The 13,554-nt window shown below is 33.1% G+C and overlaps 2 protein-coding genes across 5 annotated transcripts; one reads left to right on the forward strand and one right to left on the reverse strand.

Annotated features, from left to right (window-relative positions):
• Window positions 1–228: 228 nt before the first annotated feature.
• LOC133291093 (uncharacterized) lies at window positions 229–3,698 on the reverse strand. 3 transcript variants are annotated; one of them, XM_061489277.1, is made up of 4 exons: window positions 3,516–3,698; window positions 2,593–2,667; window positions 1,458–1,667; window positions 229–872 (listed from the first exon to the last, which is right to left on the reverse strand). In XM_061489277.1, exons 3-4 carry the CDS (start codon window positions 1,638–1,640, stop codon window positions 612–614), a joined length of 444 nt encoding a protein of 147 aa, XP_061345261.1. In that variant the 5' UTR covers window positions 1,641–1,667; window positions 2,593–2,667; window positions 3,516–3,698; the 3' UTR covers window positions 229–611. The 3 variants fall into 3 exon arrangements, with proteins under 3 accessions (XP_061345261.1, XP_061345262.1, XP_061345260.1); XM_061489278.1 differs by having other exon boundaries at window positions 2,593–2,752; XM_061489276.1 differs by lacking the exon at window positions 2,593–2,667.
• Window positions 3,699–5,984: 2,286 nt separating this feature from the next.
• On the forward strand, window positions 5,985–9,170 carry LOC133291100 (TBC domain-containing protein C1952.17c-like). Of its 2 annotated transcripts, none has more exons than XM_061489288.1 (9): window positions 5,985–6,430; window positions 6,548–6,640; window positions 6,877–6,981; window positions 7,122–7,274; window positions 7,365–7,466; window positions 7,624–7,752; window positions 8,361–8,540; window positions 8,624–8,740; window positions 8,928–9,170. In XM_061489288.1, exons 1-9 carry the CDS (start codon window positions 6,101–6,103, stop codon window positions 9,108–9,110), a joined length of 1,392 nt encoding a protein of 463 aa, XP_061345272.1. In that variant the 5' UTR covers window positions 5,985–6,100; the 3' UTR covers window positions 9,111–9,170. The 2 variants fall into 2 exon arrangements, with proteins under 2 accessions (XP_061345272.1, XP_061345273.1); XM_061489289.1 differs by having other exon boundaries at window positions 7,368–7,466.
• Window positions 9,171–13,554: the final 4,384 nt, after the last annotated feature.

The following is a 13,554-nucleotide window of genomic DNA, read 5'->3' on the forward strand; positions in this document are numbered from 1 at the left end:
ATCGCCTTTTTTTTTTTTTGGTATGTCATGTTAATCGTCTTTATTATCTTATTTTACAATTTTTGATATCTCACTATTTGCCCCTTTTAAGGCTTTATTCCTCTTCTATGACGAAATTGGCTAAACTCCTTGCGTCAGTGTTAGCAGATAATTACCATCCATACCAACATACATACAAGGCAATAAAACTAAGGAAACGAAATCCTGAGCAGTATAACTATTGGGTTAAGATTTTTTTTTCTTTTGCATGAAATATTACATTGCCATCGATTGATGGATATTCAAATTGCTCTTATCCTTTAACAAAAACTGTTTCCCTCGAGATATTAAGTAAGCCACAAGTACATTGATGGAGCTCAACAGCTCATAGATTCCAGGGCAAGACAACGGCGTATTAAATCAATTATTTCCCCAAGCTACAAAGATATTGTTTTGTCCAATAGCAAGAAGAGACAGCACCAAGCTACAAAGATGTCACTAAATAACATCTTCAAGCCCATTGATTGTTACCAAGCACTATCACTAAGCAAATGTCTAGCACCTACAATACAATACCCAATGGTTTTTTTATCCTCCCATAATCGAAACCAACAAAAATACTCAACTATCTTTTAGTTCACTTTTTTTTCTTCTTCGTTCACTTCATATTCCTCATCATCGTCGTCTTCGTCCGCATCCTCATCATCAATTCTTCTGCTTTGGGAGAGTTTGCTCAGCTCAATTCTACCTTCATCCCCCATGAAGTCAAGCCCAAAGTTTGTGTCTCGATGTTTAACTAGAAGCCAACGTAGTAGCCGGTCTTCCTTGTTTAGATAATGCAGCTCTTTGTTGATGTTGGGTGTAGCCATCATGCTCAATTGCATCAGTTGCCCCTACATCCATAAAATATAGAAAAAAATGGCAACACATTACATTACAACTGCATAATTTGCATTCAAACTTAAAAGAAGGATATGTTTGTTTTTCTCTTTCACCAAAGGCACGCTCTCAAACTAAAAAAAGTTAACTAAAATTTCATCTGCAGCATGTGGAAAACAGCACATGTAGTAAACATTTCACTGTATGGATTTTTATTCCAAAGTGAATAGGATGTTCCACTTCACTTTTTTGAGCCACGTCCGGTGGAATAGTAATTAATATTCATAATCTTTGTAGCATAAACCAACTTGCATAAAACACCACCTCAAACTAAGAGTTATAAGCAACATTTCTCCAAATTCTTTAACATACCACCAAAGCCATTTTTACATTGAACTATATTACATTAATTTGGTAACTTTTGTGGCATGACTCAGTCCATGACTAATACAACCCACATAACAAAAAACAGTTCAAGCATTATGATTTTGACTTAAAAAGAAAAGAAAGGAACAATTCACCTAAAATATAGTGGTTTGACCACACATTCACAAGTGCATTTTGATTATAACATGATGAGTAATCAATCTCAATCTCACCTGATAAAATCTGCCATCTAGCTTTTTTATACCATAGCCCAACTGAACTGTTCCAAAACTCTTAAGATCAGTGACAACCCCATTTCTTCTGTAGACATGTTTTCCCACCCTTGCAACTAAATCCATGAGGGATTCCTTCCTTGTATGGGGCTTAAACAGAAGCATGCAATCGTAAAGAGGCATCTTTATTCAATTCACCTAGCTACCTTTCTGCAACACATTACAATTAATCAGTAACGTTAAAAGGAATATTGCTAATATCTTCTTTTGAATATGAATGATCACACTATTGAACAAATGTTAGTTTATTCAGACCAAAATCATATACAAGTTTGAATGGGATAAGTTCTAAAAGTTCAATTTAATCATAAATCACACATTGAATCTTGCAAGGTATCATACTAAACGTTCAGCGATATTAACCAATCTTTTAAAGCATTGGTTATACACATATATTTAAAATGTTTACGGTGCAAAATTCAGTCCAGTCCAAGAAAAATAAAGACAGAGACAGTGAGAAAAATTCTAGGGAGAAAAGCAAATAAAACCCAGTGAAAATGTTAGACTAACAATTCACTGAAGCATTGAGATAAATTTAACTATAATATAACAACAGTCGCATCATGTCACGTAGAATCAAAAACCAGTGAGAACAACAAAGTTCAGGTAGTTCCACAACGAAGGATGGCAAACATTCCTCTTCTAATTGCATCCACTACATCTCAATCAGAGTTGAGGAGAAAACTTAATGAGGTAAAAAATGAGGGGATCTGAGTCAAAGCTACTAAAAGAAACAAATATATAAGACATATAAAACCTTCCTTATATTCAAGCTTTGAAATAATAAATACATTATACAGTTGTTGTAAGTAAATATTACAAATACAAAGAGGGTACATAGAAAACCAAGTGGGAAGGATAACACCCGAACTTAACTTCCTTAGATCAGTCTAATAAAATTATTATACATTTTGCCTTCTTAAAAATTAACAATTAACAAGTAATCTTGACCTAATTTATTAAATTCTTGGACTTGCAAGGTCAAGAAAACTTGAACATTATTCATAAAGTTGTAAAAAAGAAAATAAAAATATAATAAGAATAAGCTCAGGAGAGATACCACCATAACAATTACCACATTTCCATTTCTTTCTGAATTTTGTAACCTTCACCTTGAGGGGCCATGACAAAGAGCAATGAAGTCATTTTTCTGCAGCCAACAGGACAGGGTGAAAACCCGTAGACTGGTTGAGGAAAAGTTGAGCTGAGAGGGAGGGCTTCAGCTTTCAACTCAGCTTGAATAGTGCCATTGTGAAGTGGGAGGGAGTGTAGTTAATATATATAGTGAAAACTTATCAATGTCATAAAGAAGTGAGTGGTGAGTGCTTTCTGAAGTGAGCTAGCTAACTTTTCCTTCCATAACCAGAAAAAAAACTCTCTCTTTTGTTTTTCTCATCTTTGATCTGTTAGCTATCACTAGCATTAGCACAGACCCACACGCAGGCACGTTCAAGTTCAAAGTTCAATATCAAAATTATGTTTATGCATGTGAATCGTGAAAACATCACTAAGAGTTTGAGTTAGAGATCAAATTCCTTTCAGCATCAGTTCTAACTTTAGTACCATATCAAGCATGAGCTTAAAAAGTGCAACAAACCTGTGCATAAATAGAAAATATGGAATATGCATCCGATAAAGTTCACGAATAAATCAAAAAAACTGAATCTGTAAATTAAAGAACAAAAAATTGACCAGGAAAATTAATAGGATAACCACACAGGCCTTGCCCGTAACAAGAAAATCACTGTCTCCCTAACGTCTTTCCATTTTCTGCTCTCATGGATTCGGGTAACAGTAGTGGGAGTAAACAATTCACCATCGTCCATCGCTAACCCATCTACTAACCTCCCAAACTCACACCCACACCCACACTCAATTCAGTGTCACAGTTGAAAAACCAAAAAAATATCCTACAAACATCTCAAAAAGCAAAGGATGAGATCACCGATCTGAAAGTAAAAATTGCATAAGGAATAAAATTGAATAAAAAATAAAAACCTCGTCAATTTGTCCAAGAGAGACACCGATCTGAAAGTGTTGAGTGAGTGATTGAAGTCTTTAAGTTGTGTGTACCATGAAGAAGATCACAAAAATGGGACTCTTGGGAGGGAAAGAAAAAGATTAGGAGAAAAAGGAGAGAAAGAGCGTACGCGGCGTACCTAAACGAAGGAGCTCCAAGCAGAGGTGGCACGTAAAAGTTAGGCTTAATATTGCTACTTGTAACATAAAATAAATATTATTATTTTATTTTATTTTAATAAATTAAATAAGTCCGTGCTTTAGGTCAAGTTTAATAAAATTGAAGCTTACGGTCTATTTGTTTAAAAAAATTGTCTTGTAAGCTTAAACCTACTTTATTTTTTTAAAAGATCTAGACTAGACTCAATATAAGCCGGGCTAATCTAGTTCATTTACACCCTCAATCATATGTATGTATTATATCCATGTTCCCTTACTGATTAGGTCTTTATCTTTGAACATTTTGAGCTATTATTTACACCGGACCCTTCTTTGCATTTATTTACTTACACTATCACTTCATCATGTATTATCTTATTAAAAAAGTTTATCTCTCATAATAACTACATTTAAAAAACAATTTTTCAACAATATATCATCATGTAATTGAGTGATGGTATAAATTACACTCTTGCTACATCAAAATTAATATCTATTCCGAAACTATTTTATGTCAAATATTACGCTAATTGACTCAACTCTTTCTATAAAGTAAAAGAATTGCACCATCAGTTACAGCGAGAATATCATCATCGATTTGTGACCTCAATTTTTGCAGCAGACAATCAAAACTTGGCTCTATTTGAATATTGTGTTGTTTTGTTTTTTTAAAAAAATTGTTTTGAATATGTATTTTGAAAACTGATTTTGAGAGTATGAGAATAATAAAACTTGTTTGAATACGATTTGATTTGAAGTTAAAAAGATAATCATATAATATTTTGTTACAAAAATTTTATTAATGAACTTTCATAATTATAAAATTGTCATCGTAAAATACTTAAAATTTAAAAAAATTATAATTATTTACAAAAATGTCATTAATGAATCTCATAATTATAAAATTGTCACTGCAAAAATAATTTTTGAGAACATTAAAATAAGTTGTTCTGATGTTTTAGTTTTTAAAACTAAAAAACAGTTATTGTTTTGGGAGTTATTTTACAAAACAATTATTTTCAAACAAATATTTTTATTTTACTTTTTCTAAAAAAAATGTTTTTAGAAATAGAAATCAAGCTTTTTAGAAATGGAAATCAAGCAGGCTTTTTCCTTTTTGATTTCTCCTGAATCAAATGTAACTTGTGATTAGTCTTTTTGGAACTGGACAATGGACACATTTATATATGTAACAGGAGTGGATGATTTTACAAGGGCATATGAAATAAAGGGCGGCGATTAGTGTTAGTGAGTCATGTTCAGATCAAATCAATGTCTGATTTGAATATTGTTGTGGACAACATTAATATTGATCTATATTCTGGTTATCTGCGTGTGTTATCTTTATTCTTGGTGTATATATAGGGCTAGCTTCTGAACAGTTACCTCTATTATGGAAGTGGTGGGTACCATCGTGGCAGGCCCACTTATAACTCCACTACTTGTAATATTGGCTGACTCAATCAACGGCTAACTTCTCTACGTGTAATACTTACTGACGTGATTAACCGCCTATCCGGGTAAAGTATATCTGGGTTCCGTGTCCTTTACTCTTACGAGCAAGTATGACTCAGTGTATGAACCCGGAACAAATATAAATGTGATTTATGAATATTATGTTAGAAGATGATGCTTACATCATGTTACACTCACAATGCAAGTGGGCCCCACCATTTTCTTATTTTTTGTTTTTTGATAAAAACTTGTAGGACTCACTTGCATTGTGAGTGTAACATGATGTAAGCTTCATCATGTAACATAATATTCATAAATCCCAATATAAATACACTCGATCCTAATAAAAATTTATATTATTAAAAATTTTGACATGAATATAACCCGGTTATTTTATGGGTCAACACAAATAACCCGTCAATCTCAAAGTATACTATTTACTATTTTAGTCGATACGACACAACATAATGATATTAACACTAATGTTATGTTGAAATGTCATTAACCCTTGAGTTTGGAGCGGCAGACAGTGGTGAGGAGTGGGATTCTTTGATGAGCAAGGGTTGGTTGATGTAAAGAATCGTTGTTTCGTCTTTGTTTGATGTTGCTTTTGAGTGGATGTGCTGTGATTTCCTATTTTAATCAGCATGTTGATTTTGTCTTACATAACAAACAACTATGCGTTTATGAACGAAATGGGCTTATTAGGGTTTGGTCCCAAAGCCCAAAAACGCTTTCACGGGTCCAAATACAGTGGCGCCTACCTGCCATTCAACCGTTAACTCCCATAACTACCATTCTTCTTCTCAGTAACTTACTGAGTTTGATTTCCGAGTCATGGAGGAGCTGAACCAGAACCCACTATTCCTCTCTCGCCCTTCCAATTTCCACTTCCTATCGTTTCAACTCGGCCGATTCCTCTCAGTATACTCGGTCTCAACTCACCCGCCATGCTCAAAGGCAAGCTCAAGCTTCCCGTTCCTGACAAGGCTCGAAGGGTCTTCCCCGACCGGCTCGGCAGCTTGGTCGCCGGAGTTGATGAAAAGGGAAATGAAATCGGAGGATCCGAATCCGGCGAAGAGCTGGAGCCCATTCAACCCGGCGCATTAGGGTTTCTCAGAGAGAGTGATGATGGCGACGAAGCTATCGGTGATGATGATGACGATGACGATGACATGGACCAAAAAATCCGACAGAGACCGAATAAAGATGCTGTCACCCCTGTTTCGTTGTTGAAATCCATTTCGGTGGAGGAGAAAAGATCGGATCTTGAATACGAGGTTGTGATTGGAGAAGAAAATTGAAAATGAAGTGTGGATTATATGTTTATATGGTTAAGATTTCCTTTAAATTTGTGCTCCTTATTGTTCCCTTCACTTATCCCTTTCGTTATCTAGCTTTCTCAAAAGGAGATTAATTTGGAAAAGTTACAAAGAATTGCAAGCACTGGTATTCCCAATGGAGGAGGTTTGCGTGCAACGGCTTGGAAGGTAATAACTCCACAATGTAGGTCTAAGCTGATATGAATTTCAACACTTTAGTGCTTACATGTTAATATGAGAAATAAATACCTTCGTGCTTAGAAAATTTTCAACATTCTAGTAATAAAGATATTCGACTAGCACCAATACAGATTTATGTTCTATTTTCAAAAGCACAAATCATTTGATTGTTGCTATTTCTGCATACAAGCAACTTATTGTCCTGCTTTGATTTCCACTACCAGCTACTCTTGGGTTACTTACCTTCATCTCATGACTTGTGGGAGAAGCAATTACAAGAAAATAGACAAAAATATGCTAATCTGAAAGAGGAGCTTCTACTGAATCCGGTAAGATACTGCTGATTTGCACATTTTCACATAAGCAGATATATTCATATTAAACTTTTACCCGGCTATATCTGGTGTGATATGGTGTTGTAGCTCTTGCTTTTCAGTTTTCACTGACCATGTTGTTGAATCTAAGACAGTCAGAACATATCTGGAAGGAATATGAAGAATTAAGTTCCGCTAAGCAGCACGAGGACAGTGATGTTGATGGTCCCCTTAGGCGGCATGAAATTTCTCAGGAAGATCACCCTTTGAGCCTTGGTAAGGCAAGTCTTTGGAGTAAATATTTTCAGGTAAGTTTCTCCTCCATTTCAAAGTTACTTTTGACTGAATGCTTACTGAATAACGAAATGGATACTTATTACTGTCAGTCCTTCTTCTAGCAGCATACAGAGATAGTAGAGCAGATAGATCGAGATCTACAGCGTACACATCCAGATATGCCATTCTTTTCAGGAGAGTCATCATTAAGTCGGAAAAACAGGGTAACTGCGCCGTTAAAATAATCAACAGTTTTTTTAATTTTGGTTTTAGCTGAACTATTTATCAAACTCATTCTCCTCAATTTTGTTTTCAGTGTTAAGTAATAGATTTTAGGGGGTTCGTCTCTGATTGAAGTTTATATTGTTGCTGTGAAAATAGGAAGCAATGAAGAATATCCTCCTTCTTTTTGCAAAGTCAAATCCTGCAATTTGTTACGTGCAAGGCATGAACGAGGTCTTGGCACCAATATACTATGTATTTAGTACTGACACTGACAAGCAAAATGCTGTAAGCACTTTCTTCGCATAACTACTTATTATGTCATTCGCACCAGTTCGCATTGTTTTCCTTTCAATGGGTTTAATGCATGGTATATATTAATATGATGACGTATATAATATATGTACTCGGCAGAAACCAAAATCCATGGTTGAAGGAGGGTCTAACTTGTGTTTTGAATATTTAAATTTTGAGTATATCTTACTTTCCATATTGCTTATGATTCCAGAAACGCTTCCTCTATTTACCCTATCATGTGCAGATGCCTCAAGTTATACTGCTAGACAATTTGGACGTTTAATATCATCTGTTTTAGAGATGAACCAACACCAATCAAGCATAATTCAATGTCCTTTTTAGTATGTTGACCAGTATCCATTACACCGAACAACCATAAATTGTATAACTTTGCAGATGGGTTATTAGACTAGATCATCTTTAAAATACATAATTAACGTATACCAATTGTCATCCTCTCGTATCCATCACAATTTTGTTCTTGAGGATTGCCTGCATAAATATCAGCTGGCATAAAGGGATATAATTTCATCCTTTTTATTTTGGTAATAAATTCTATCCTTTATTATTTACTTTTTGCTCTGTTTTCTTTGTCTTAGGTGAATGCAGAAGCAGATAGTTTTTCTTGTTTTGTTCGAATCTTAGGTGATTCAGTGGATCATTTCTGTGAACAATTGGATAATAGTTCAAGTGGCATCCTTTCTACTCTTTCACGTTTGTCAGATTTGCTAAAAGTAAATGATGAGCAATTATGGCATCATCTTGAATTTACAACAAAGGTAGAATCTTTCGACTTTTTTAATTCAACAACTTGTATAGTTTCATTCTATTTAAAATTGATGCCATGGAGCCTCATGAACAGGTTAAACCACAATTCTATGCTTTCCGGTGGATTACACTGCTACTCACACAAGAGTTCAAATTTGAGACTATCTTGAGAATATGGGATACACTTCTAAGTAATCCTTTTGGTGTTCAGGTATCTCTCTCTCTCTCTCTCTCTCTCTCTCTCTCTCTCAAATGAACTCCTCGGCATTCTTTTAAAATAAAATTAATACTCAATCTACAATATTCTTAGTGTAGACTTTATTGTGTTTGGCTGCTTATTATGTCATTTAGATGATTGATAAGTTGCCTGGCTAAACTCTTTTTTTTTTTTGGTGCAGGATATGCTTCTTCGGATCTGTTGTGCAATGCTACTTTGCGTGAAAAGCAGACTCCTAAGTGGTGATTTTGTGGCTAATTTAAAGCTCTTACAACACTATCCTGATGATATCAACGTAGAATACCTCCTCCAGGTAGCTCAGGACATTAGTCCTGACACATCTTCATATTATTTATCCCTTTGATTTATTACGCATGCAGAGTTTTTGTATAATTTCATCATGTTATCATCATACTTGGAAAATCGGAATTATAATGGTTATTGTAATGTGCTTCCAATTTTCTCATTCTCTTTTCCTTCACTATTATTCCCCCTAAATTAGGGGAAAAGGAACTCAATTAGGAACAGTTTTTCTTTTCTTTATCTTTTTTTTTTTAGATGGCCATTTCATTTAATTAAAAGTAAGAAAAATCAAAGCAATCATGTCATTACAAATTGTTCTATTTTAAAATGTAATTGTGAACTAAATTAGAATCTTTTTATGACCTTAATCAACTTATAGCAATTCCCATTGAAATTAAATCATCTGATCCGATCCCTAAATTATATATCCAGTTGGTAGTTCGAATAAAAAAAAGGTCGCTTGCTTATTCTGTGTAATCAAAGAAATATGCATCTCCTATCAATCTTACCAAGAGCCATCGAACCACACACCCATTAACAGCAACGCAATCTAACCATTGCACACCTAGAAGACATTGCCACCATCTGCAATCAGTGACCAGTGACCACGTCTACAACCAAATGTGAACCACTGGGCCTAATTGTTCTAAATCTTGCAACATAACACTTACAACCACCATGAACAGAGAGTTTCCCAATAAGCCAATACCAAACAATATCCTCACAGCAGAAAGATACGCATTATCCCAAACCAGAACAACCCCTGCCTTCAACCCATCACCAGCGCCATCATTTGATTCATTTCGCCATATGGGCACACTTCCCCGGCCTCAATCTCTCGCAGGAATGGCTTGAGTTTGTGGGTTTCAAGGGAAATTTAAAAAATTAACTTCACAAACTTCCTTTTTCAATCAAATACGATAACCCCTCTTTACCTTTTGCATGGTTTCTATGATTTCTTCAATCAAGTTGCCAACTTGCTGCTAATTCTTTAAAGTTTGTGAGTGTTGTATCGGGAAGGAAAGAGTGGAAGATGGAGATTGTGATGCCCTGGCAGTCAACGCCAGTGCATAGCCTGCGAGAAGAATTATTTTATTTAATTTTCTATTTTGAACTATTTTTTATTTATTTATAAAGAATAATTGATGCGAAAGTTCAAGATTGATGAAGGAGCGGGTTCATAACACATCATTCTTCAATTAAATACTTTATTGCAATGATTGTTTTAATTTAAGGATTAAATTAAAATATATTTTATTTTAAGATAATTGATTTGCAAACCAGTGAAAGTTAAGGGATTTGGATGTCGCTGGAGCACCGAAGCACTTTCCCTTGGCACTGGTCATTGAAACAAATCTATTTGGGATTCAGTAAATTTTATAAGAATTATGTTGTAGGAAAAGTGATTGTGTTATGTTATAGAGATTTGTTTTGCGTGCCAATTTTTTTTTTTTTTTGCTGCGGGCCCCACAAAATATTGTGTGTGTAGAAAATTTTTTGTGATCATGTTAAATGATAGATGATAAACCCTTCATTAATTATCAAAAGGGAAAAGTGTCTATCATTTTAAAGGATATAAAGTTATGTCATTTTAAGTGAGAAAAAAAAATAGATAAAGGAGGAGAGAGAGTGAACAAAAAAATATAAAGGTGTGGGTTCTGCCTTTATGTGAGAGTGAAAGAATATAAGTTGTATTATTTAAAACAACAAACATTTTTCCTTTATCAAAATGCTGATGAAAAATGGAATACTCAAGATCTTCAACGTTTGAGAGTTCTATAGTATATAACCTTTAAAAAAATTCATTCTCTTAATTAATTCGAAGAGAGATTCGTTCCTATAATCGTCCTGGGTAAAACATAATGCAAAAACTCACCCAAAATATCATTATCTTAAAATAATAATGATGATAATAAAACAATTTGAGGTCACATGTTTTTTCTGCGAATTATGGACATTATCAATCCTACCGAAGTTACGTCAAAGGGACCAATATTGTTTGATAAAATATCTGATTATTATCCACCAATATATATATCTGATTATTATTAGGCTGCCGAATTCAAAGTGTTTATTTTTAAGAAAGAAAAGATAACATATATTTCTGCTTAATCGCTGGTTTGAGAAAATTATTGGCACTTGTTTTCAACTATCAACCCACATGATTTAATGTTATTTGACTTTAAAATGTTGAATTATTTCATCACAATTCAAAACACTATGATAATAATGAGGATAAAAAACACATGACATGTTAAAATGTTTGGAAATCTTGAATTTTCAATATCTTACATTGTCTTCGTTTTATAATATAAATTTAAGTATTTTAAACATTTAAATATCAATATAATATATACCGCTACAAAAAATCCATGCACCAGATTAACATCCTGGTGTACTATACAAGTGTACGAGCTAGTTTGTTTAAGCTTTTTCTTAGAAAAAAAATATATTTTTACTTAAAAGATTTTTATAAAAATTTATAATTAATTTATAATAATTTGATAAATTTTTGTAAAAAGGTAAAAATCTAAAAAAAAAAAACAATTTTGATACTTCTTTTATAGGTTGTAATAAGTAGTTTTTTAAAAATGCTTTGTGTGCCAACGCGCGTGCGTGCCTTTTACTTTAACTTCTAATGGATGAATTTTCCATTGAAATGATTATTTGAAGAACAAGAAGACTTTCTAGAAGGTCTTCTCAGATAATGATGGACCAAAATTTGAAGGCCGTCTATTATACAAATTTAGCTTTTGAGAATAGTCATGTGAATGTGATATTGAATAGAAACATGATTGCATGTTCTACTCGATGGGTGTGGATAACATTGAGTCGTACATGATTACAGATGCTTTAAGAATCAGCAACTTACAAAGTATGATCTATGATGTACGGACACTGGCACGGATCACAGAACACAACATGACATGTCAACACGTTAGTTTTAAATTGATAAGTTTAAAAAAAATTGCTATAGCCTCTATTCAAAGGGGAGATTTAAGCCTAGATATTATGGTGATTCAGAGTCATAAAGATTTGACTCTGAAAGGGTTAAAGAAAACTAAAGAATTCATGAAAAAGAGAATATTGATTATCGAACCAGTGCGTCTGTCTAGAAAAAACAACGAACAATTTTTTATGTATCAAACCACAAGTTTTTTCTTAATTGACACGTTTTGATATTAAATAAAAAATTTAATATACATAAAATAATTTATATTTAATACATATAAGAGGCTATAATAAGTCATATAATCAATAAAATATTTAAATTTCATAACATAAATATAAATATAAATAATTTTTCGTACTTTGTTAATTTTTCATGTCAAATTTCATAATAGAAAAAATTTAATTTATAAATTATTTTTTTTATATTTAGTTAATAAAATAAAATTAAGATTAAAAAAAAATGTGTCCGAGCATTGCCCGCGTGTTCAAAAAAGTTGACTATGTGTCTGAAAAACATGTCAGAATGTGTTGAAAAGTTAACCGCGTGTCAGAACATATCCGAGCGTGTCCGTATCGAACACGTGTCCAATACGTAAAATTTTGAAAATGTTCGTGTCCATGAAAAGTACACTGAATAGCTAACATTCACGAGACACGGACTTTACTATCACGATTTCAAAAATTATATCTTTAACTGCCACGTGTTCAAAATATTTTTTCAAATTAACACGCGGCGAAATTTGTTACCGCACGTAACAATTTTGGTGTGCCCACATTTTATGATGTTTAAGGCATCAAATTCGTGGCATGAAGTAGTAAGTTTGGTAATTAAAATGTCATGCTGCTCTGAGTTAAAATGGGACATATGACAATCAGCCTTCAAACTTGCTAGGGGCATAGCAAGTATGGTGCCAATTGTACAAAAAAAATTTGGAAGTTGAACACATGTCAATCAGCCACAAAACTTGCTAGGAGGTTTAGCATGTCTGGTGCCAGCATTAAAAAAAATAAATAGGGATGGCGATGTGTGTTTCTCTTTTAATGTTATGTAAAACGATTTATAGGACCTGGATAAATTATGCTCCGTGAAGACTCAGGACGCGAGGATGCATCCTGCTCCATGGATTAAAGTCCTAAAATAAAATAAATAAATAAATAATTCAACAAATATTCAAATACTATATATAACTTTAATTTTAAATATAAAATAATGTACCCAATATCCTAGAGTTCAATGTCTATACAAATTAATATAACAAAATTAACACATCATCCATCCTAGGGTTCCATATACTAACGTCTATCACTAATGTACAAAAAATAATAAATCCTCTTACCTAAGGTTTCAAATCCTAAAATAAATAATATTAAATTTAAATATTTAAAACATAAATAATTCGACAAATATTCAAATGCTATTTATATTTTAAATTTTTAAATATAAAATTATATAACCACTATCCTAAAGTTTAATGTCTATACAAATTAATATATCAAAATTAACACATGTCATCTATCATAGGGTTCCATATACTAATGTCTATTAGTAATGT

The sequence above is a fragment of the Gastrolobium bilobum genome, unplaced genomic scaffold, assembly GCF_033153095.1.
Source record: "Gastrolobium bilobum isolate Gb01-03AN ecotype WA unplaced genomic scaffold, APGP_CSIRO_Gbil_v1 utg829, whole genome shotgun sequence".
In the NCBI taxonomy this organism is placed as follows: Eukaryota; Viridiplantae; Streptophyta; class Magnoliopsida; order Fabales; family Fabaceae; genus Gastrolobium; species Gastrolobium bilobum.

Bases quoted from the DNA above. Each gene is read 5' to 3' on its own strand.
- LOC133291100 (XM_061489288.1), top strand. From the start codon at position 6,101: ATGCTCAAAGGCAAGCTCAAGCTTCCCGTTCCTGACAAGGCTCGAAGG. The intron at 6,641-6,876 runs GTAATAACTCCA...TTCCACTACCAG, and splicing joins TGCGTGCAACGGCTTGGAAG to CTACTCTTGGGTTACTTACC. The intron at 8,741-8,927 runs GTATCTCTCTCT...TTTTTGGTGCAG, and splicing joins GTAATCCTTTTGGTGTTCAG to GATATGCTTCTTCGGATCTG.
- LOC133291093 (XM_061489276.1), bottom strand. From the start codon at position 1,640: ATGCCTCTTTACGATTGCATGCTTCTGTTTAAGCCCCATACAAGGAAG. The intron at 873-1,457 runs GTGAGATTGAGA...TTATGGATGTAG, and splicing joins TAGATGGCAGATTTTATCAG to GGGCAACTGATGCAATTGAG.